Raw genomic sequence first — 21,241 nt, forward strand, 5'->3', positions numbered from 1 at the left:
TATGGGGTGAAGGTAAATTACACGCAAGTAGGGAATTTCTTGCTGACAAAAAAAAATCAACATACGTTGGATGAAGGAACTTGTCACAAGTATGCCATTTTCGACCTGAAAGCACATTGGTAAAAACTGGTTACGAATTTCTAAGTTTTTACGTTTTGCCATACGGCGATTCCTAACATAAAATTTCAGTTTTTATATAGTTTGTAACAATATTGACCACACTTATCGCAGCGTAGTCTTACTGTGCAACTACGGGGAGCACAGCGACGAAGTTAATTATTGGTTAATTTATTCATGAATATGATTGCTCTACTTGTCTGTCCTGGTGGCGCCCGAGAACGAAAGCCAGACAGACCGTCTCCAGCACAGGTATGGTAGCCGTGCACTTGCACTTTTACACAGCTTTACGCTGCGGCGCTTGCTAACTGGTCTGCAATTTATGAGCCTTGTAATCCTCTAACATGTACCGATTTTCGTTTCCCAATGCACTAATCGACAATCGAGTTTGAATACAGACGCTTGGTGTCTTCAATGAAGTAGTTTTTCAAAATAGAGATCATGAATTAATAACTAAAATCAAAGCTTTTGGGTAGAGCTATGGATACAAATATTACTTAGTACTCTACCAAAATTATTATTCATGCACGTGACAAAAATAAATCAAAAGCTTCTGCTTGGGATGTCCTCATAGAAACTAGATATTTCATTCTAACTGTTTTCGTACCATTTTAAATGCTCTTTAGAAGACTGATAGGACAAATAGCAGCCCACAGGTTCATTTAACAAGTATGTATGGTTTATAAAATAGTTGAAAATCTTTAAGCGTTATTCAAAAATATAATCTAGAGTTCAAATAGCAGAAACATATTTTTGGTTGTATCGTTCAAGCTGAGTATAAAACTTAGAAATGAAAAAGTGAACGAAAATTGTATTCAAATGTAACAAATAAATTACACGACACTGAAAATTTAAAGAAAAACATACTAAATTAATCGCGAAATAGTGCAGTTTTTGACAAAATTGATGAACAAACTACTAATAATTTAAATTTTTGACGTAATACTGATAAAAAAGCTCTAAGAGTCCGACAAAAGTTATTTAAGTGAAACAGAACCAGGTAATTAAAGAGCATTAGTAATACGAGCATTAGTAATACTGAGATTAGTTTTCAAAAATACATGAAAATTCCAAAATTTGGAAAAACATGTTAAAATTTGGCATGACAAAATATGTCAAATTGGTAATAACATTATGCATATTATGCATTATGCATATTATGCATTATGCATATTATGTTACTATCACTTTGAACGCCAAATCTTTGATGGAAGTATAATAGTGTATCTTTTCAATTGTTATTTAATAAAAAGTTGAATTGATAAACAATCATTTGTGGTTTAGTTTCACACAGCTTGGAAGCTCGCCTCTATAGCTGAAAACAATATGAGATTGTCGGTATAGCGTAGAAGCGTACGTGTCATGTGCCATTTTGAAAGCCGGCTTTTCGTTTCTTCTCAAAGAATCACTAACTTGTAGAAGAATATCTCTCACTGCGCAAACTACTACTCTTACACTGCTGAATAAAGCGACGCACTTGCTTGAAGAGAGCAGCGAATCGTGTGTGTCTAAGGAGCTTGCAAAAAAAACCTTGGTGGCTGGAATCTTAAATATCTCTCCTGAGAGATAATAAACTAAAGTGAGCTTTCTCACACGAAAGGACATTACGCAAAATAACTACACAGTGAGTCTCTTGAACATATAAATATCAAATGAGGGGAGCTTCTTAGTTAGAGAGTAAATTGCATTTTTGTTGAGTTTGCTTTGTATCTCAGAACTGAACAAAAATAAATACAGGCACTCCTTCGCATCACACTTTTCTATGAGAAAACTCAAGTTGTCTCTGTTGTATTCTCTCAGCAGTGCACACTGCGGTGTACTTTTGTGTACTCTCACTAACGTGCTTCACCACTTATGTTTCGCTCGGCTGTGGTGTAGCGGCAAATGCGTTATTTACTTTTCTACAGCATGAAGCAGAAGCAAGAAGTGCAGTGCAAAAAATGACTGCACGCAACGGTCATGCCGGAAGAGTGCGAGGGGAATTTTAACTCCGCTCTTTTCCCATATTAAGGAGTATAACAAACCTGAATGCATGCATTGCACAGTGATACAGAACGACAATTTAGGCGGAAATAGAGTTTTTGATACAATTTTTTGTAGTTCTACATTTGAATTGATTGTGGAATTAATGTTACCCAAGAATCACCGAAATAAAACAACTAAAGCGTTTGTTTACAGAAAAATGTAATAAAATCGGGAAAGCTGTAGATCATTTGACTTCAAGCATCTTTGTAGAAAATTACTGTTTTGTTGCTCTTGAATTGGCTGATCTCAAGCAATTTTGCTTAGGGCGGCTCTGAAAAAACATCTCTATTTTTTTAATTGAAGTTTCTGAGTAAAGTTATGTTCAGATGACCAAATCAAAAAAAAAAATTCTTCTGGTTACATCTGGAAGGCAACTCGTTTACTTTATTATGTATAAAAAATGGAGATGAAGTATATCCTCAAATAAAATAATATAAATGGGTTATTCCATTTCAAGGAACCGAGAAAATGCATCACCGATTTCGACCAAAATTTTTGAGTTGTTGTATTTTGGGCCGGAACTTACACATCCAAATTTTTGTACCGATTAGTGGACTTTAGAACAACACTTTTTTTAATTTACAGATATCTCGGAACCCCGAAGAGCTACAAGTGATTTTGACACATGGTTCTTGATATAGAATCGTACTTGATGGACAATTTTTTCTGGGGTGTTTTGCCATTATTGTGTTTTTTTTTTATTAAAAACTTAACTTAAAATTTCCTCAAAATGCCCCCTCCTCGATTTTGATTTTGACCACCATGTGTTCAGCAGACGATTCTACATAGTAATCACTTATCAACAAACAATAAAATGTAGCGTTCATGAGATACCGACAACATTTTCAAATTTGCAAAATTTTTAGAATTTGTCTACGCACGAAAACGCTTCTTCATAGAACGCTGCATTCGAAATGGTATCCTGGCAGGCGTTTGTGTAATCGGAGAGATGTTTCAAGGTGCCTTTTTAACGATGTTACGCAAACAAAGCCGTAAAATCGCTTGCTGAACACATTGGCGCGGTCAAAATCAAAATCGAAGAGGGAGCCTTTTGAGAGAATCGCTAATTAAGTTTTAAATCGAAAAAAAAAACGTCACAAAACTTTGGATTTATAAGCTCCGATCAATAATACATCAACTCACAAATTTCGGTTGAAATAGGAAATGCATTTCCTTGGTTGCTTCGGCGAAACGACCCAAATTTGAATATTCTCATTTTTTGTCAAAAAAGCACGGTTTTTTCATCGCTTATTTTTTGCATTTGATAAAACTACTGTACATATTCTTCTATAAAGTTAAAAATAAGCTAATTCAAGATAATTTTGCAAGAAAAATCATTTCTTTGTCTTCTAAGTTGACTGATTAACAAGAGTTCATCGGCAAACTCAATTACAATGGTCAACACAGATGTGTCCCCAAATCTCAGAGTGGAAAAAATGAATGATTGTAGCTTTCTAGCAATTCCTGTGAATTTTGGTGCCACCAACCTTTTTTTTCAGAAACTTAAATGAATTTTCTCGTTGGCTGCGAAGTCTGTGTATGAGAAACAGAAGGTCAAGTTCCGAATCGGAATGTAGCACCAAGACTTTGCTTTATATTCAGTCAATTAGCATTTCAAATATCAATTTATATCGATACGACATAATTTTTCAATTAACTTTTCAGCAGTTTTGAAAGATTAAAAATTACATAGCAAATGCAGAGAAGAGACTATTCATTTCCATTCATGCATAAGCCATCGTACACATATTACGTAGCGCTAAAAATTTTGATTTTTGGCGCCCTCCCCCTTTTGTAACAACGAGTAACGTTCGGTATGGCACCCCATCCCTAAAATTACGTAACGCTAAACACCCTGACCCTACTCCAAATTTACAACTTTTAGCAAACATCACAGTTACCTAACTGTCTCAACTTCCCCTCCCCCCCCTCTCCCCCTCTCCCCCCCCCCCTTCGACCAAAGCAGTTGAAATTTTTCATCTTGATTCACCACGTCACTCTCAATTCTATACAGTCATGTTTTAGGCCTTAGAGTTGAACATACGGATGAAAAACTGCTTTTAAAAAGCCTTTTTAGAAAACGTCTTGTAGCTCAGAAATCTCAATTTCTAGAGGTTTGAGGAATTCAGCAAACAGTTTTGTAATGAAATTCTACACAACTTTGCAGAAGAAACTATTCGTCTAGCAAGTCACGTTAAAAAGTTAGGTATGGCGCCCTAAAGCTTATGAAGAACAGCAGTAAACGAAGCAACTTTCTAGAATTTATGGATAAGATAGGACTTGAAAAAATACTTTTTCCGTCCGTTTCTCGATTTGGACACACTGTGCGTCGGTTTTTATGCGCAAAACAGTGTCGGATGCTGATCAATAGGTGAAGTTTTCCTCAAACTTGTGGTGTTAGAAGCATGCTTGTCATTCTCCTCAGTATGTGGAAAGAGCGAAGAAAACATTCACCGCGCACTTCCCTTTCAGTATGTACCTGCGTGTAGCAAATGCTTTCACCACACTGCTTCTTTCTCCACTCCAAAGGTTCTCAACCAACCTACAGAAAGATAAAGACACTTCCAGCTCACCCCAGATCTGATAGAAACAAGAGGGGTGAATCACTTCACAGAGAAAACGCAGAAGTTCACCACAGTTTTCACTGGCGAGTAGTCCGGAAAGTGAAAAAAAATCTACCGAGCAAAAGTGTAGTCCTCGTGTAGCTACACCGCAAAAACGAATTCGACCGGAGTAAACTCGACCGGCACGAGCAACGCAGTCTATTTGTTTTCCCCCAATCTCGTTTCCTCTTCTGCCATGCTCAAGAAACAAACTGTAAAACGCACCGCAGATAGCTCTGCTGTGTAATTATTGTGCATGATGTCCATACGTGTGAGGAAGCACACCATAGTTCATTGTCTCGCAAGAGAGAGATTTTAGATTTCAACGCGGTGCCTTCAGGAAGCACACAACGTCCGTCGTTCTCTTCTAGCATGTGCGTTGATTTGCTCTTCAGTGTGAGAGCAGTTGTTTTCGCAGTGCAAGATGTTCTCCTGCACTCTAAAGGTTTTCTGAGGAGAAAAGACAAGTATGGTTATAAGCAGCATATCAGCGGGTACCAATGGATAGAAGCGCGTAAATAATCACAAGCTTGCTTTCTGTTGGCGACATTTATTTGAGTTTTATGTTGTAGGTGGCGTATGTGGTCCCCGTGGTTCTGTGGTTCACGATGTCGGTCGGCTAGTTCTCCCACACGGTTGTGATATCGGATTCGATTCCCGACCGAGTCAAGGATCTTTTCAACTTGGAAATTTTCTCGACTCAGCACTGGGACACGGTGTATCGTTGTACTTATCCTACACATGCAAAATGTGCTTAAAACAATATCGATAACGAATTCTCTCAACTAATCTAGTTGATCGAGACCGCTATTAGCCCTAAGGCTAACCGTGCGATTTTGTTGTTGTACGTGACTCCACATAATATGTCATTTCCCCAGTTTTGCAAGAAGCAAAGGGATTTTTTTAATAAGATAAGTATACAAATGTGCAAACAGTGGAACTGAACCAATGGAGTTCTTTTTTTTCTCTATGTGAACTCATCACTGCAATCAGAGGCATTTGATCTATTGTGATTTTGCCCAGGAGTTTTCTGTACTTCGCACTTCATATTACTGTCAGTAACACTACACAAGTAAGTGCTACGGTTATCATTTATATCCGTGCTTATGTGTAAGGTGTTACTCTTCCGTTCCAAGCTTACTGATCTACTATACCGAGCCTCTTTCTTTTCTAAGAATGACTTATTATTTCAAGGGGAAGGAGTCATATCAAAACCTCGTTCCTCCAGCCAATATCGCCCCATAATTTTAATTTCCATAAGATAACTATTATACGTTACTCAGACTAGTTTTATTATAAGAGCGACTGTTAGGAGGAAATTCAACAGGCGTAGTGCTTCAGCTTGAAGAAGAGTATATGGTAGAGAGCCTGGGTTTAAATCTTAGTAGAATCAGGCCATTCGGTTTGAAAACCGAATAGCCTGATTCTACTAAGATTCAAACCCACGAACACCCGCTTGTCAAAGCGAACATTGTAACCTTGCGTCTACGGAGCTCCTGGGGTTCTTAGCCAGGCAACAAAATAACACCTTGTGTCGTGCTGCAACTAGGAAGGTAGACAATCAAACTTTTCCTCGTAGCGGATAGAAGCAGATAGCAGGAGGTGTATCACAGTTTATTACGCTGTTGCGGATGTGAGACAACAAAATTCTGTTCGTGCTGACGTTGACTGGTAGCAGACATGAGAATGAAGTTCGAAATTCTGTTGTCAAGTCGAATTAACCGTCTTTCTTAAGACGTTGCAACTTGAAGTCTTATACATTTTTATTTTCTTCAGATTAGTTTTGTATGTACCGCTATTTACCGCTATCTATGTATGATCGAGTTGTGGCGAACATCAAACTAATATCATCTCAAAATTGTTGGAATAGATATTGCGCTTCAAGTTTGCCCAGAAATTCTCGATGGGACGCAGCTAGGGGACGTTGGGTGGATTCGCCGACATCGGTACCACATCGATATTCAGTCGCTCCATCTCCTCCAACGATCGCTTCGAGTAGTGGGCCGACGCCAAATCTGGCCAGAACACCGTGTATTCGCCTTTATGGTATTTCTTGATGAACGACGCAACTTCTGGCAGGCACTTCGTACTATACTTTTCCCCGTTCACGGCCAGCCCCAGCCTCCCGCCCAAGTGCACGCAGCGATTTAGCCACTTTTCCCTCGGTCTTCCTCTTCAGCATCCTTCGAAGCTTCTTGTCGCTCAGAGTCGTTAGCCGTCCGGAACCGGGCTTTCTTTCGATGCTCTGATCGTTGTCCAATAATGTCAAGATGTTGTAGATGCCGGAACGGGCATACCCGGTGTGGCGTCCCAACACTCAATCCTTAGCGGCGGACCGAACGGATGGGTAAAGTTCTGCAGAAGAGCTACTTACTTGCACGTCCTACCTAAGCGATGGTCCGGAAACGAAAGAGGCTGAGTTAACTTCGTGAGAGGCCAAGCACACAAAGAGATGACCAGGAATCGGGTAAAGAGAGAGAACAGATCGTGATTCTCAAATATGGTATTCACCTGCAACAGAGAGTGATTCCGAACTCTCTGTTGCAGGCACACTTCTGAACAGAGTAGCTTCACTTTTTTCGCCATCACAGTTAGAGTTTGACTGATAGAGCTGTCAATTTTTTTTACTAACTCATGAGTTACTATGATTGATGATGCATGAGTAGTTTCGTCAGTGCGATTAAACGAAAATCCATAAAAAATCGGCAATTTTTGTCCATTTTTTTTACCGCAAACGGGCTAATTTTTGCCCTTCGTGTACTATAACATAATTAACTTTAACGATTACTCTTAGACACATTCTTTAATATTGGGAAACATTTTGGAAGAGTGTTTTTATCACTTCAAACACTAGTCACTATGGAATCGATGGGAACGAAATAATCGATAAAGTTACAAGACTTGTATCGTCTCATCAGTTCTTAGAACCTGAACCGTTCTGTGGCAAATCCGCTTCTTCACTTAAAATGGAACTGGGAGCATAGGAGATTTTGAAGGTAGAGTCCAACTGGACAAACACTTTCATTGGTAGGCTATCGAAACGGTTATCACACCGAACGTTGCTATGACTCGCAAAATACATATACTCGGCATTGTCCGATCCGTAATCAGTTGAAGGCTATGAAAAAACTTTAGGATGATCGCTTTTGTGGCATAGAAAAAGAAGACTCGAAAACTGAGAACTCGTATATGAATTTCATGTATGTATATGAAATTCAAACTTTTTTCTGAAGTGTGGCAAATCGCTGGCACCCAATTTAACCGCAAAATGTGCCATTTGTTTATGTTCAAAAATTGAAGTTGTTTCAAACAAACAGCAATTACACAAATTACACCATTCCGAGACGCAACGCACGTAGAATACGGAAAACCCGCCAGCCCGAAGAATTACGCAAAGTATCCATCATCGATCAGTGCTCTTTCCCAGCATTACCGATCCTCGCCAAGTTCCCCAAGTTGCTCACAACACAGCTCGAATCGGAAGCAAACGTGACTGATCCGTACGGCCGCGTCAATAAGCGTAACGTCGTTATTGCAGGTTTATTGCCTTCGAAGTGAGCCGCCCCACCGCTGGCACCGGTGCAGCGTGCATAACGAAGCCGGCAATAATCACACAGCCGTCAACAATGTACGTTTCCATAATCAAAACTTACCATGAGCTGCACAAATTCGCAAGCGGCGAATGTTTCGCACGCCACAGGAGCCAGTAAAGTATTTTTCGGACTTCTTGTGCCGTTGTCACCGCCCCTCGTTTTCTTGTTTTAAGCCACTCGAGGAAAAAAAGCTCTTGATTGCACCGATATCGTTTTGTGGCGCCCAAATAGGGCAGAAAATGGACAATGTAAAATTAATTATGATTGATTTTCGGTAGCTGTTTCATGAAATCTCATGCAGCAATGTTTATCGCCATTTACAACAGTAACGAGTGTAGTACGAGGAGGCAACAGGTGTGAAGTAAAACAACGCTTTTCGGTTGCTGATGGTAACAAACTTCAGTGACAATTATCGGGTGTTACGGATTATTAATCAATTGTCAGACCGATGTGCAGTCAAGTTGAAACCAGTATCAAAGTTTTATTTTGATTGAACTTTCAGGTCGTAAGGTGAGACCCTACACAAACGAGCGTGTTTAAAAGTAGGCCATGAAACTGTGTATTGAGTGTGATTCCTTTTTTACGACCTTCTCCACATTACTGTCGTCCGGTATTTAGCCATTCAGGTTACATAATACCCGATCTCTGGGGCTTTGGGGTTATTTCTCCCGTTGTTTCGGTTGTAAAGTCCGCCGGAGCTGGGTCGTTTCCATGGATATTACATGTGTACAAGATCATTTATCAATTAACTGTAAACTCAGCGCACACGCTAATGGAGAAAGGGTAAGTCTGATTTATTGATGTCTTGTTTGCTTATGCATTGGCGCAGTCCACCGATGGAAAGGACAACAGATTTCAAAATTGCACTGAAGAAGCATACCCGCTTCTTAAACAAAACAAATTGATCGTTAAATATAATATTGAGAATACGACAATATTTATCATTTTCTCAATCATTTTGAACGAGAAAAAAGTTAGAAGATGGTGTTTGAGACACGACCGCTTGTTTGACTCAAAAGAAATAATTCATATGACAAGTAACATTTCTTCAAGTCTTTCAATACTTTATTGAAGAAAACAAAATTCAGAGTGTGAATTTCTCTCAAAGACTCAGACATATATTTTGCATAACCCCAAAAACTCTAATAAGAGTTTAAAGTATGCCACGCCATGGCGTGCTTGCACGTGTTTAGTTCACTGTACCCAAAGAGTCGACCTTGAACCTTTTTGCAAAGTTCCATGACCCCTCATGGTAGGTGAGTCTTGCTATTAGCACCCATAAAGCAACGAAAAGCCAGTATCATGATACTGGCACATCGCAAGATGGGAAAAATGAAATCCGCAGAATATGTGCACGTTTGACAATAATTTTCATTGGCATCAACTTCTGCTGTTTTTGAACCACGTTCTTCGTGAATCATAAAAACATAAAGAAGACATAAATTCATTGGTTCTCTCACAGCCTCAAAATTAGACGTATTTCTAAAAACTAAAACCTACAGAACATCCTGTTTCGATATGGCACCCGATGTGGAATCAACCCAGACAAACTTTACTAACCTCAATTAAGGTTTCATAAAGACAAAGATTCCAATATCCGCATTCTTAGGTCCTGTAGATTATCAGTGTTACTGTCATATTCCGGTTCAACTTTAATCACTCACACAATCATCATTTTCGGGAACTTGTTCTGGGTGACATTCTACGTGGAAGGTTAGAAAAATCTGAACTGTTACTCACCAATTAGCGGAGCAAATCGCCAACTGTTTCCTATTAGGGGGAACTCTTTCGGCCCTGGCACTTCGGAGTAGGGTTTGACATGACCGCCAGCGTCTGCTGCTCGTAGTTCCTGCCCGGTACCCGGTTGGGGTACTGCCGCCACCTCGTTTGGTAATACATTGATTGCCGTTGAAAATGCCGATCTCTTGAGTAAAGAGTTTGCGATTCTTTGTCCCACCATTTTTTTTTTCTTTTTGTATCTTATCCTTGCCTGTTGGTAAGAAAATAGAAATAATCACATATCAATCACAGAATCATCACAAAATTGGAAGTGATTAGCTTTTCTTGTACACTAAGTCGGCACAGATGTCATACCTTCTAACCCACCCGGTAGACTGTTACCGCATTGTCAGTTGAAATCGAAATCCGCTGTCATCGCGTCAATTTCCGCCGACACACAGTTTGGAAAAAAATAATTTATTCAAAGCGAACAGGTTTGCGCAGACTCTGTCTAGCATGGGGTGCGAAATATTTGCCTTTTTTTGAAATATTAAAAGAAAGACTCGACAATCCGAAAGCACGTAGTCTTCAATTAAACGATAGTAATATTTTAAACGAAATTTCACCTTAGAATAAAAATTTGAGCTTCTGAACTTTATAGTTATCTCCGACTCTGTTGGTGAATCTTCGCACACATACAGTGTCCAAGTTTCCAACGAATTTTCAAACCTGTTTGCAATACCGTCACAACAACCTTCGCCTTATTCAGAGTAGACAGCCAAACCGGCTGAAGCATAAACAGTGCGAAGATAATCCCATAGCGGCTGCTGTGTGTCAATATGGAAATCGTTGACCCTCTCGAAACGCTTGTAAGTAAGCTCAAGGCCTATCGAAGCTAGAGAGAACCGTCGACCCATCGATATCCGACAATTATATTTAAGCGTGTTTGGGTGGTTTTTTACCCCCCGTGTGGCATTTTATATTACTTCCGTTCGAACTAATTTTACTTTGGGCGTAAAATTGATTGTAAATGCTTCAAAGTGAACATTGAATCTTTCCAAGAATTCAAACAATTGTAATTTCTGCGAAATTTCGCACAAAAAAATACGAAACTAATCGCAGAACAGGATCCCGTTGACGCAAATTTAAAACAAGTTTGCCGTCAGTATACTTTAGAAGAGAAGTCGAGTGCAGAAGAACGTTTTATTGACGTTGACGTTGTGGCTGCACCTTTTGACACGGCGAATCGTTTCAACTATATTGAAAAAATCAAACTCCTGCTAGAGTGACATTGCTTGGTCCAAAGTATATCACAACTACGATTTAAGTTTTGATACACTCTGTTTGTGAATTGTTGGGTCGATATTACGATTTATCAAGGTTTCAAAGTTTGTTCATAGTACTGTCTATAACTTTAAAAAAGTTGCAAGTTGAGTAAGGACCCTGTATTGTATGCCTATATTGACAAAATCTCCCAGCTGGTCCCGAGATACGATGCTGACCTAACAAGCCAGTCGTCAAGGTTCGAGTTTCGGCTGGGGAGAAGACTGTCAGTATCAGTAGGATCATAGCGCTAGCCCCGCAAATTTCCTGTACACTAAACAGTTGGCTGCGAAGTCTGTGTATCACAAACAGAAGATCGAGTTCCAAATCGGAAGGTAGCACCAAGGCTTTGCTTTTTATTGACAAATTCAAGAGTTTGAGGTCCGTTTTCTTTGACTGAAACAAAACATACTCTAACAAACTAAAGCAGATGTAAAAAAATACATGTATGAGCATGAATTGACAGATTTCATATTCAACGACTTATTTTGATTATGCTTATTTTATTGGTTTAAAACTAGCCACACAAAGTTTTCTATGAAATAGCACTTAAAAATCAAAATTTTCGTTCTAAGGTTTTCCCCAGATTTTTTTCGAATTTTTAAACTTTTGCAAAGTTATAAGCCATCCGAAAATGCAAGTTTTTGCTGACCACTGTTATTTTTTACCTCCTTGAATAAAATTGAGGTGAAAGTGCCCCCAAAAATATCAGAATATGTCAAATAACTTTTTTGTTTTTGAAGATAAAGAATAAAGATAACTTGCGCTACTCGAATTAACTACAAAAAAAAATCTGGGAAGAAAGTTAAAATAAAAATTAAGATTTTAGTGGCTTTTTATAGAAAACTTTATGTGGCTCGTGATATGTAAGAGATAGAAACACAATGTCGTCGGCAAGTTTCTTGTTTTGCATTCACCTAAAACTTAGCTGAAGACGGTGTCTAGCTCAATCTGAAGCTTCATCTAAGCTTAAGCTTCATCACCGCACATTTCGTAGTTGCTTCTACGTGATTGATTTGAGCTAACAGTTGCACAAAGAACCACATATAGATGGCTATTTGGGATCAATTTACCGATGACACCAGTGTTGCAAAGCTCACTCGCATCTGCTGCTTGGCGGGCCCTCCTGAGTGCGTATTATCAGCTATACACACAGTGGAGTTTACTCCAAGCAACCCATGCTTACCTTACCAAACAGTCCCAAGCCGTGGTGTGGCCTTTGCTGTACGTAAGAGTCGTCTCCATTCCACTCGGTCCATGGCTGCAGTTCGGCAGCTCTGCAGTCTGCGTAGGGTCCGCAGGTCGTCTTCCACCTGATCGATCCACCTTGCCCGCTGTGCACCTCTCCGTCTCGTCCCTGACGGATTGGTTTCAAGAACCATCTTTACCGGGCTGTCGTCTGACATCCTTACAACATGCCCAGCCCACCGCAGCCTACCTATCTTAGCGGTGTGGACGATAGATGGCTCCCCAAGCAGCTCCTGAAGTTCGTGGTTCATTCGCCTTCTCCACACTCCGTTTTCCATCTGCAGTCCACCGAAAATGGTACGCAGTACCTTCCGCTCGAACACCGCAAGGGCGCGTTGGTCCTCCACAAGCATAGTCCATGTCTCATGCCCGTAGAGGACTACCGGTCTGATCAGCGTCTTGTAGATGGTTAACTTGGTGCGGCGGCGAATTCTACTCGATCGAAGCGTCCTCCGGAGACCAAAGTATGCACGATTTCCTGCCATAACGCGCCGTTGAATTTCTCTGCTGGTATCGTTGTCGGCAGTTACCAGTGAGCCCAGGTACACGAACTCATCGACCACCTCGATTTCATCACCACCAATTTGAACTCGAGATGGGAGGTTACTGATACTGTTACTGTCTTCACGTGAACCCCTTTCTTTCATGTACTTCGTCTTCGATGCATTGATGACCAGTCCAATCCGTTTGGCTTCAGCCTTTAGTCCGATGTACGTATCCGCCATCTTCACAAAGGTCCGAGCCACAATGTCAATATCGTCGGCGAAACCAAACAGTTGAACCGACTTTTGGAAAATCGTGCCACTCGTGTGATTCCCCGCTCTTCTAATGACACCTTCCAGGGCAATGTTGAACAGTAGGCACGAGAGACCATCACCTTGCCTCAGCCCTCTTCGGGTTTCGAAGGGGCTCGAGAGTGCCCCCGAAATACGAACTACACACATCACTCGATCCATCGTCGCTTTGACCAACCGCGTCAGTTTGTCCGGAAAACCGTAGTCGTGCATAATTTGCCATAGCTTGTCCCGATCGATTGTGTCGTACGCCGATTTGAAATCGATGAACAAATGATGTGTGGGCACGTTATATTCGCGGCATTTCTGCATAACCTGCCGAACCGCGAATATCTGATCCGTGGTGGCGCGGGCACCCATAAATCCCGCCTGGTAATGCCCCACGAACTGTTCCGCAAATGGCGATAGTCGACGGCAAAGTATTTGGGAGAGTACCTTGTAGGCGGCGTTCAACAGAGTGCCCGGTAATTGCAGCACTCCAGTTTATCGCCCTTTTTGTAGATGGGACACACAATACCCTCCATCCACTCCTCCGGTACTCGTTCTTCCTCCCAAACCTTGACAATGACTCAGTGCACGGCTCTAGCCAGTGTTTCTCCACCTTATTTCAATAGCTCGCTGGGAAGTTGGTCCACTCCAGCAGTTTTGTTGTTTTTCAGCCGACCAATCTCCTCCTCCACCTCCAGAAGATCGGGGGCTGGAATTCTGATGTCTTCTGCTCGTGCACCAAGATCAGTTGCCATACCGTCCTCGCGCTCTACTGCATCGCCGTTTAGATGCTCGTCGAAGTGCTGCCTCCACCTTTCGATCACCTCACACTCGTCAGTAAGGAGGTTGCCGTCCAAGCTCCTGCACATATCGGCTTGCGGCACGAAGCCTTTACGGGAGCTGTTCAGCTTCTCGTAGAACTACCGAGTGTCGTTAGCTTGGTACAGCTCTTCCATCGCTACGCGATCTCGGTCCTCTTGCTGGCGCTTCTTCCTTCGGAGGACTGAGTTTTGGCTGTTCCGTGCCTGTCGGTATCGTTCCACGTTCGCTCTCGTGCGGTGTTGCAGCATTCTCGCCCGTACTGCATTCTTCTCCTCGACTAACCGTTTGCATTCGCCGTCAAACCAGTCATTTCTATGATTCGGGGCCCTTGTACCTAGTAGCGCTACAGCAGTGCTACCTATGGCGGATCGGATGCTCCTCCAGCCATCTTCAAGGGTAGCTGCGCCAAGCTGCTCTTCCGTGGGTAGCACTGCCTCCAGCTGCTGCGCGTATTCCTGTGCAGCCTCGGCGTCCCGCAGTTGCTCAATATTTGGTCGCGGCGTTCGACTTCGGCGGGTGTTATACACCGTCGATAGTTTCGAGCGCATGCACACAGCTACTAGGTAGTGGTCCGAATCTATATTCGCACTGCGGTAGGTGCGAACGTTGATGATGTCGGAGAAGAACCTGCCGTCGATTAAAACGTGGTCGATTTGGTTCTCTGTCTGTTGGTCGGGTGATCTCCAGGTGGATTTGTGGATACCTTTGCGGGGGAAGAAGGTACTTCGGACTACCATACCACGGGAGGCCGCAAAGTTTACGCACCGATGGCCGTTATCATTAGACACGGCATGCAGGCTATCTGGTCCGATTACCGGTCTGTACATTGCCTCCCGGCTTACCTTAGCATTCATGTCCCCAATAACGATTTTCACGTCCCGTCGCGGGCAGCTATCGTAGACCTGCTCCAGCTGCCCGTAGAACGCTTCCTTCTCGCCGTCGGGTCTTCCTTCATGTGGGCAGTGCACGTTGATGATGCTATAATTGAAGAACCGGCCCTTTATCCTCAACTTGCACATCCTTGCGTTGATCGGCTGCCACCCCATCACGCGTTGGCGCATCTTACTCAATACTATGAAGCCGGTTCCCAGCTCGCTGGTTGTACCACAGCTCTGGTAGAAAGTAGCCGCCCGGTGCCCGCTTCTCCATACCTTCTGTCCTGTCCAACAAGGTTCCTGCAGCGCTACGACTTCGAAGTTGCGTGGATGTAGCTCGTCATAGATTATCCTGTCGCATCCTGGAAAGCAGAGCGATTTGCAGTTCCATGTCCCAAGTTTTCAATCGTAGTCCTTATTTCGTTGCCTAGGTCTATGCCGATTGTTCCGATCCGTATTATCTCTTACTTTGTTTGTAACATGTTGTTTTCCGGGGCGGCTTGTTGGGCCTGCCCCAACCCCCTGTCTCGCCGGGGGACCATCGTGTCAGCTCTGTTTAGAGTCCCACGCTGCCACCAGGACGTTGATCAGCCGCTCCTGACATGGAGATCAGACGCTGTTTTGAGCCGCACCATCTTGATGAACAGACGCTCAGGTTGGCGAAGCATTTCCTCTACCGCCGGAATATGGTTTACGCGCCAATGATCGCGTCGCACCTTCTCACTTAGCTAGTGTCGGATGGCAACATTGCCCAGGCAACACCAACCAGTTGTATTCATGTTCCAACCCATGCACACGCTGGATTTCTATTTAATTTGCTCCACGCGCACGTGGAGCATCATAGCAGCCACTCCGACCGCCTCGCACTCCGACGTGAGCTGCAGGCATATGCATGTGTTTGCTGCGATTAGTTTTCTTTTTCGCGAATGAAATTTTAATCGAAACTGGTGGGATAGGATTTAATAGTAATGTTCCTTATCATTAAATACATTTATGACAATAAAATTAAAGATTGAACGGGAATATTTTTTTATTCACAGAACTATATAGATACCACGTTATAAGAAGCAGAAGAGGCAGGGTTTTTGCTTTTACTTTTATTAGTCTGTTATGTAATCTTAGCACACTTTCCGCGGCGAAAAATAAGTATCAACCTCGATAAACGAAATTCAAACTTTGACCATCTAGTTACAAGCCTTATTTGCACAAGCTTTATAGCGTGTTCTTTTAGTTTTTATTTCAATACTATCGGTTTTCCCCTGAGAACTAAAAATGCATATACATGTCTGTAAGTGGCAAGTTTCAGCCAAATCAAAAATAACAATTTTAAATAACTAATAAATTTGGCCATCCTAATGAAATTTCTCATATACAGTGATGCTCGCTCGTTGGGTGTTCGCTAGGCCGTCACCCAACTAAAAAGCGCTCTAATATCAGAAGTCAACATCATTCAAATGCATTCAAGTAAGGGGTCCAAGAAATGAAAAAAAATTACTAAAATATAATTATATTATTTATTGTTGTGAAAAAATTTGTAAACATGTGTAGTTATTACGCTTAATTCATTCAGCATTGATAAGTTTGTTCCTCAGCGCTACTAGCTGGACACTTCATGCAAATCATCTTTGACATAATCAATCGCGTAATTTAAATAGTAAATGTTATACATCTACAACATTTTGTGTGTAATTCAGAGGTTTATTGTTAGGTTGTTTGTTCTTTTATTTCTGTAATGCCTTCACCGGAAATATCCAGCGTCGTGATCCTCCATTTTTTAGGCAGGAAGTAGAGTGATGTGCTTGCTCTTCATCACGCTGCTTTTCGTTGGATTTTTAGTATAAAAAAGTATTGACCAAATACATTGAATATTTACCACAGAAGCAAGACAGAAGAACGAAGTTTATGTTCTTTGACATAGTTTTAAAAACTCGTAAATGACAAACAGACAAACTTTCTCTTGGTGAACGGTCATGGATACATGCGTTTTTTTTTGACAACGACATTTTTCGATAATCAATCAACCGAGAAACGAACCAGCGATAAATATTTTCTTAGTGTAATAAGTTTGTCAAATAATTTTGACCAACAATTATCTCCGACCAAAAATCTGTGAAAATTTAATCTGTCAAAAAGTGACAAATATTTGACGCTTGGTCAAAGAGTGTACTACAGCCTCAACGAACACGATTCGCTAGTTGGGTGGCAGCCGTGTTTTAATCAACGAATTCCGGCTGTACATCCATTTCACACCAAGCACATTTGGTATAAATATTATATGACTTAATATTGTGCATTTCCACGTAAAACAGGTAAATGACAAAATACGAGTATTTCAATGTATCAGTTATTCCAAATTCGAATTGGTTTTTTGAAATTTAATATATAAGTTAAGACGGACGAAGAGTGATGATCATATTGCAGTTTATCTTAATAGTAACCTGTTCCGTTCAAAATTAAACTCAACGCCATTAAAATCACAAGCAGCACATTTACATTGCAGGTTGTTTTTTTTTTGCCTTTTTTTGAAAAAGCATAATAGCAATTCAAGTGACATATCGCAAAGAAAATACATATATGTATACTGAATATTTTTAAAGACTGTGTTTTTTATATGCTGATGAAGTAAACCTAAATAATTTCTACCACTGTGCAAAAACATGGAGAACATTTTCAGATTTTTTTTTTGTAATATAAACGATCACAACTCTGATTGAAAAATTCATGCAGGGTATGGAACTACTCCGGCTGCGGTTTCTCCCTCAGGTTTTTTGTAGCTTCCTAATGCAAATCCTGCCGGAGAGCGACCGCTGCCGAGGTAATGCAATTTTCTATCTGGTAATGAATCACACTACATCGATATCGGTTGCTTTTTGGCAGGTTTTGCATTAGGAAGCTGTAGACAATCTGACGGAGAAACCGCTGCCGGAGTTCCGGGGCACTTACCCTTCGACAAATAAAAAACGTTTTGAGGGAGTCTTTCAAATTTACAACAAAACTTGTTTTGCATTCCATTCATTTCATCAAACTGTTTCTAACATGCATATCAGACATTTTTTGATTTGTCATTAAACTGTAGCTCGAAAAAACTGGGGACCTTTGTATCCAGACTCCGAACCGGACCGAACGGAGCCAACCGGACTAAACCCAAAACGGATTGAAATGTATTACTTTTTCCAACTCTGGATCATAGAAGCAGAAGTTTTAAAAAATTTGTTTTTCAAAACATTTTTAACAACAACTGAACGTTTATTTGTTAAAATGTTTGTAGTCTAACAACCTTTTAATAATCTCCAGTTATCTAAGCAAAAGGCTGACATTTCATTGCAAAAGAGATAGAGACCTCATACGCAGTATTTGGCGCAAACTATCGTATGATAACATAGGTACATTGTTTTAAACATGTGGTTCAAATTACTTTTGCGCCCAAATTAATCATAGCAATCGATTCACTCCTGGTGTTCGCTCATATAGATGCACTCCGGCGTGATAAATATCACGTCGGAGCATTGAATATAAAAGAGTAACCGGAGTGTTGCTTTTGCTAGTCGCGCTCCACCTGGAGCCGTGAGCTTTCAGGAGCTTCACCAAAGTGTGCGAATATGTTTTGGAAAACATAGCATGCTGCTCGTGCTCCGGCAGGAGTGTGAAAAAGGTTTTATTTTCGCACTCCAATCGCAACACTGGATGACACCATATAGACGGGAGGCATAGCCGCCGCCGTGGTTTCCACAGTCTGAACCGGCCGCCGACCCGCCGTTGGAAGCGGCGGCCTCTCGCACACAAACAACTAATCTACTGGTTTGCTAGGTCTACTCAAACAGAGTTTGTTTCCCTTAGTTAAGTCCGAACGAGCGGTAGCGAATAAGGGCAGCATTCACTCGAACAGTGCTGAAATACATGTTATGCTGTTATGATGATGACGATAATACCGTATTCCGCCTCACTTCCTCTCGGCCTCGCGTCCACTCGACCTCGCGTCCACTCGACCTCGCGTTCATTCAGCCTCGCGTCTATTCGGCCTCACGTCCATTCGGCCTCCCGTCTATTCGGCCTCGCGTCCGTTATGCCTCGTGGCAGTATGCCCCGTATCCATTATGCCTAACATCCATATGCCTCGTGTCCTGTTCCCCAATTTACCATCTTCAATTTACAACAATTCAGTTGTTTCCGCTTTGTAAAGATTAATTACGCCGCCGGCCGCGTCCTTACGGTCGGTTAGGGAATGAAAGAAGGAAGTGTCACAATCGTTGCCAATGACCGAGATTCCTTCTATATCTCTAATGCAGGTATTAGACGAAGCAAATATTTGCTATTTTTGGTACAATTTTTATTTGCACAACATAAAATCTGTATTGAAAAAAAGCAAATATTTGCTTCGTCTAATACCTGCTTAACGACTAATAATGAAAAGGAAGGTTTCGTTGCCACCGTGGTCGGTGATTGTCATTTTATACTTTTATCCTTCTCCCAACACGCCTATATATATATTCTGCTGCTCTTCTTCACCGCGCTTTGTTAGTTACCCTGCCAAATATCGGCAAATTTATAACTGCCTGGAGGGGTATTCATTCAACTTTTGTTTTCTTCTGCAATTTAGTGTGAGGGAAGAGTCAAGAAAGGAAGGATAAGAGGAGCCTGAGAACGGTCTAATTCTACCAAGATCCAAACTTATCATCATTCGCTTGACAAAGCAGACTTTGCCACTTCGAGGCTCCTCAACTAATGAATAAATAAATTTTCTATTTCACTTTTTGGTAGATTGATAGCCCATCTTCCTACATCAAAATATGCTTTCTAGAATTTCTTTTAACTTCTTTGAACATCTTTTAAATTAATAGCACGTAAATGGCAAAATAAATCACTGTGCTACTAAACCAAGCTTTTTTCCCTTGCCAATTCTATCGGCAATTAGAATTCTCTCAACAAACGTTCCTCTGGCCCGTTTTTTCTTGCCATAATCGAAATTTACTTTACTCTTTTATCATAAAAAGGACTTATATTTTATCAAAAAGAAGAGGTAAAAAAGGTGGGTACGAACGTTGTACATGCTAAGACGTGGTCTGAACAAGAAGCAACGTATGCCGAAAAAAAGTCCAAAACTGTCTGTAAAACTGAACTATAAAACTTTGCCAAGACCACAGTTTTACACGGTATGGGAAGAAAAAACTCTTGAGAAAGATTAGACGTCTTTTTACTCTGAAAAATTTGGGAAAAAGGTTATGGTATGGCAAGCAATATGCGAGTGTGGTTAATTTTCTAACCCCTTCATTACAACTGATACTATGAACACTGAAACATACATTAAAGAATGCTTGCAAAAGAGATTGCTGCCCTTAACTCGTCAACTTACAGGCTCAGTAGTGTTCTGGCCTGATTTGCCATCCTGCCACTATGCGAAAGTCACTCAGAAATAGTTTAAAGACAACGAGATCATTTTTGTGCCAAAGCACATGACTCCGCCAAATTGCCCGGAAATACACTCAAAGGTAAACCTCATCAAATATGTCAGAGCTTCAGATACAGTGAAAAAATTCGAAAAAAGACTGGATCAAAGTGAAAACTTCCGTTGGAAGAGCGTCTGTGCAGAACCTTTTGGAGACGGTTAGAGGGAAAGTTCGTTGTTTTGAATACGGTAGATAATGAGAAACAGCATGAAGCAGTATTTGTGAGTGAATGTATTCAAAAAAATGTTTGCGTAATAAAAGTTGAAGTCAGAAATCAAAATTTTAATTATTCAGTTATTTCTAAGTGTGACCATACTTTCTGGTGCGGTCTATGATTACAATTATTATTTAAAAGAACTATTCTTCGTTTCTCTGTCCTGTTTTATCGCGAAACCCACGACCACCCACTTGTCAAAGCGGTTCAAGTTCAAAGTTTCCGTCACTGAGGTGATATCACAGGTCGGAAATCGATCCCAGACTGTTGAAAAAATTCAAGATGGCGTCTACCAGTTTGTGATAAATTGCACAAAATGGTCAAATACCACCAATATAGATATTTCCGAAACCGGAATGATATCCACCGGCTGAAAATCGAACCCAAAAGGCATTTTGAATTCCAAGGCTACTTTTGGCTCTGGAAAAAAAATCTCAAACGCTTAATTTTGCAGCTAAATTATCCTAATTTGTACA

The 21,241-nt window shown here is 41.1% G+C and overlaps 2 protein-coding genes across 15 annotated transcripts in view; one reads left to right on the forward strand and one right to left on the reverse strand.

Moving 5' to 3' along the window:
* The window catches only part of LOC129725961 (G protein alpha o subunit), a 207,414-nt gene that overhangs the window by 116,377 nt on the left and 69,796 nt on the right, over window positions 1-21,241 (forward strand). The gene's annotated exons all lie outside the window — the stretch shown is intronic.
* The window catches only part of LOC129725959 (probable cytochrome P450 49a1), a 40,327-nt gene that overhangs the window by 13,711 nt on the left and 5,375 nt on the right, over window positions 1-21,241 (reverse strand). For all 3 annotated transcript variants that reach the window (XM_055682428.1, XM_055682427.1, XM_055682429.1), the window contains one exon: window positions 10,079-10,328. In XM_055682428.1, coding sequence (XP_055538403.1) covers window positions 10,079-10,298 — 220 coding nt within the window. In that variant the 5' untranslated portion in view covers window positions 10,299-10,328. The remainder of the gene's footprint in view (window positions 1-10,078; window positions 10,329-21,241) is intronic.

Source organism: Wyeomyia smithii, chromosome 2 (genome assembly GCF_029784165.1).
Source record: "Wyeomyia smithii strain HCP4-BCI-WySm-NY-G18 chromosome 2, ASM2978416v1, whole genome shotgun sequence".
NCBI classification, from domain to species: Eukaryota; Metazoa; Arthropoda; class Insecta; order Diptera; family Culicidae; genus Wyeomyia; species Wyeomyia smithii.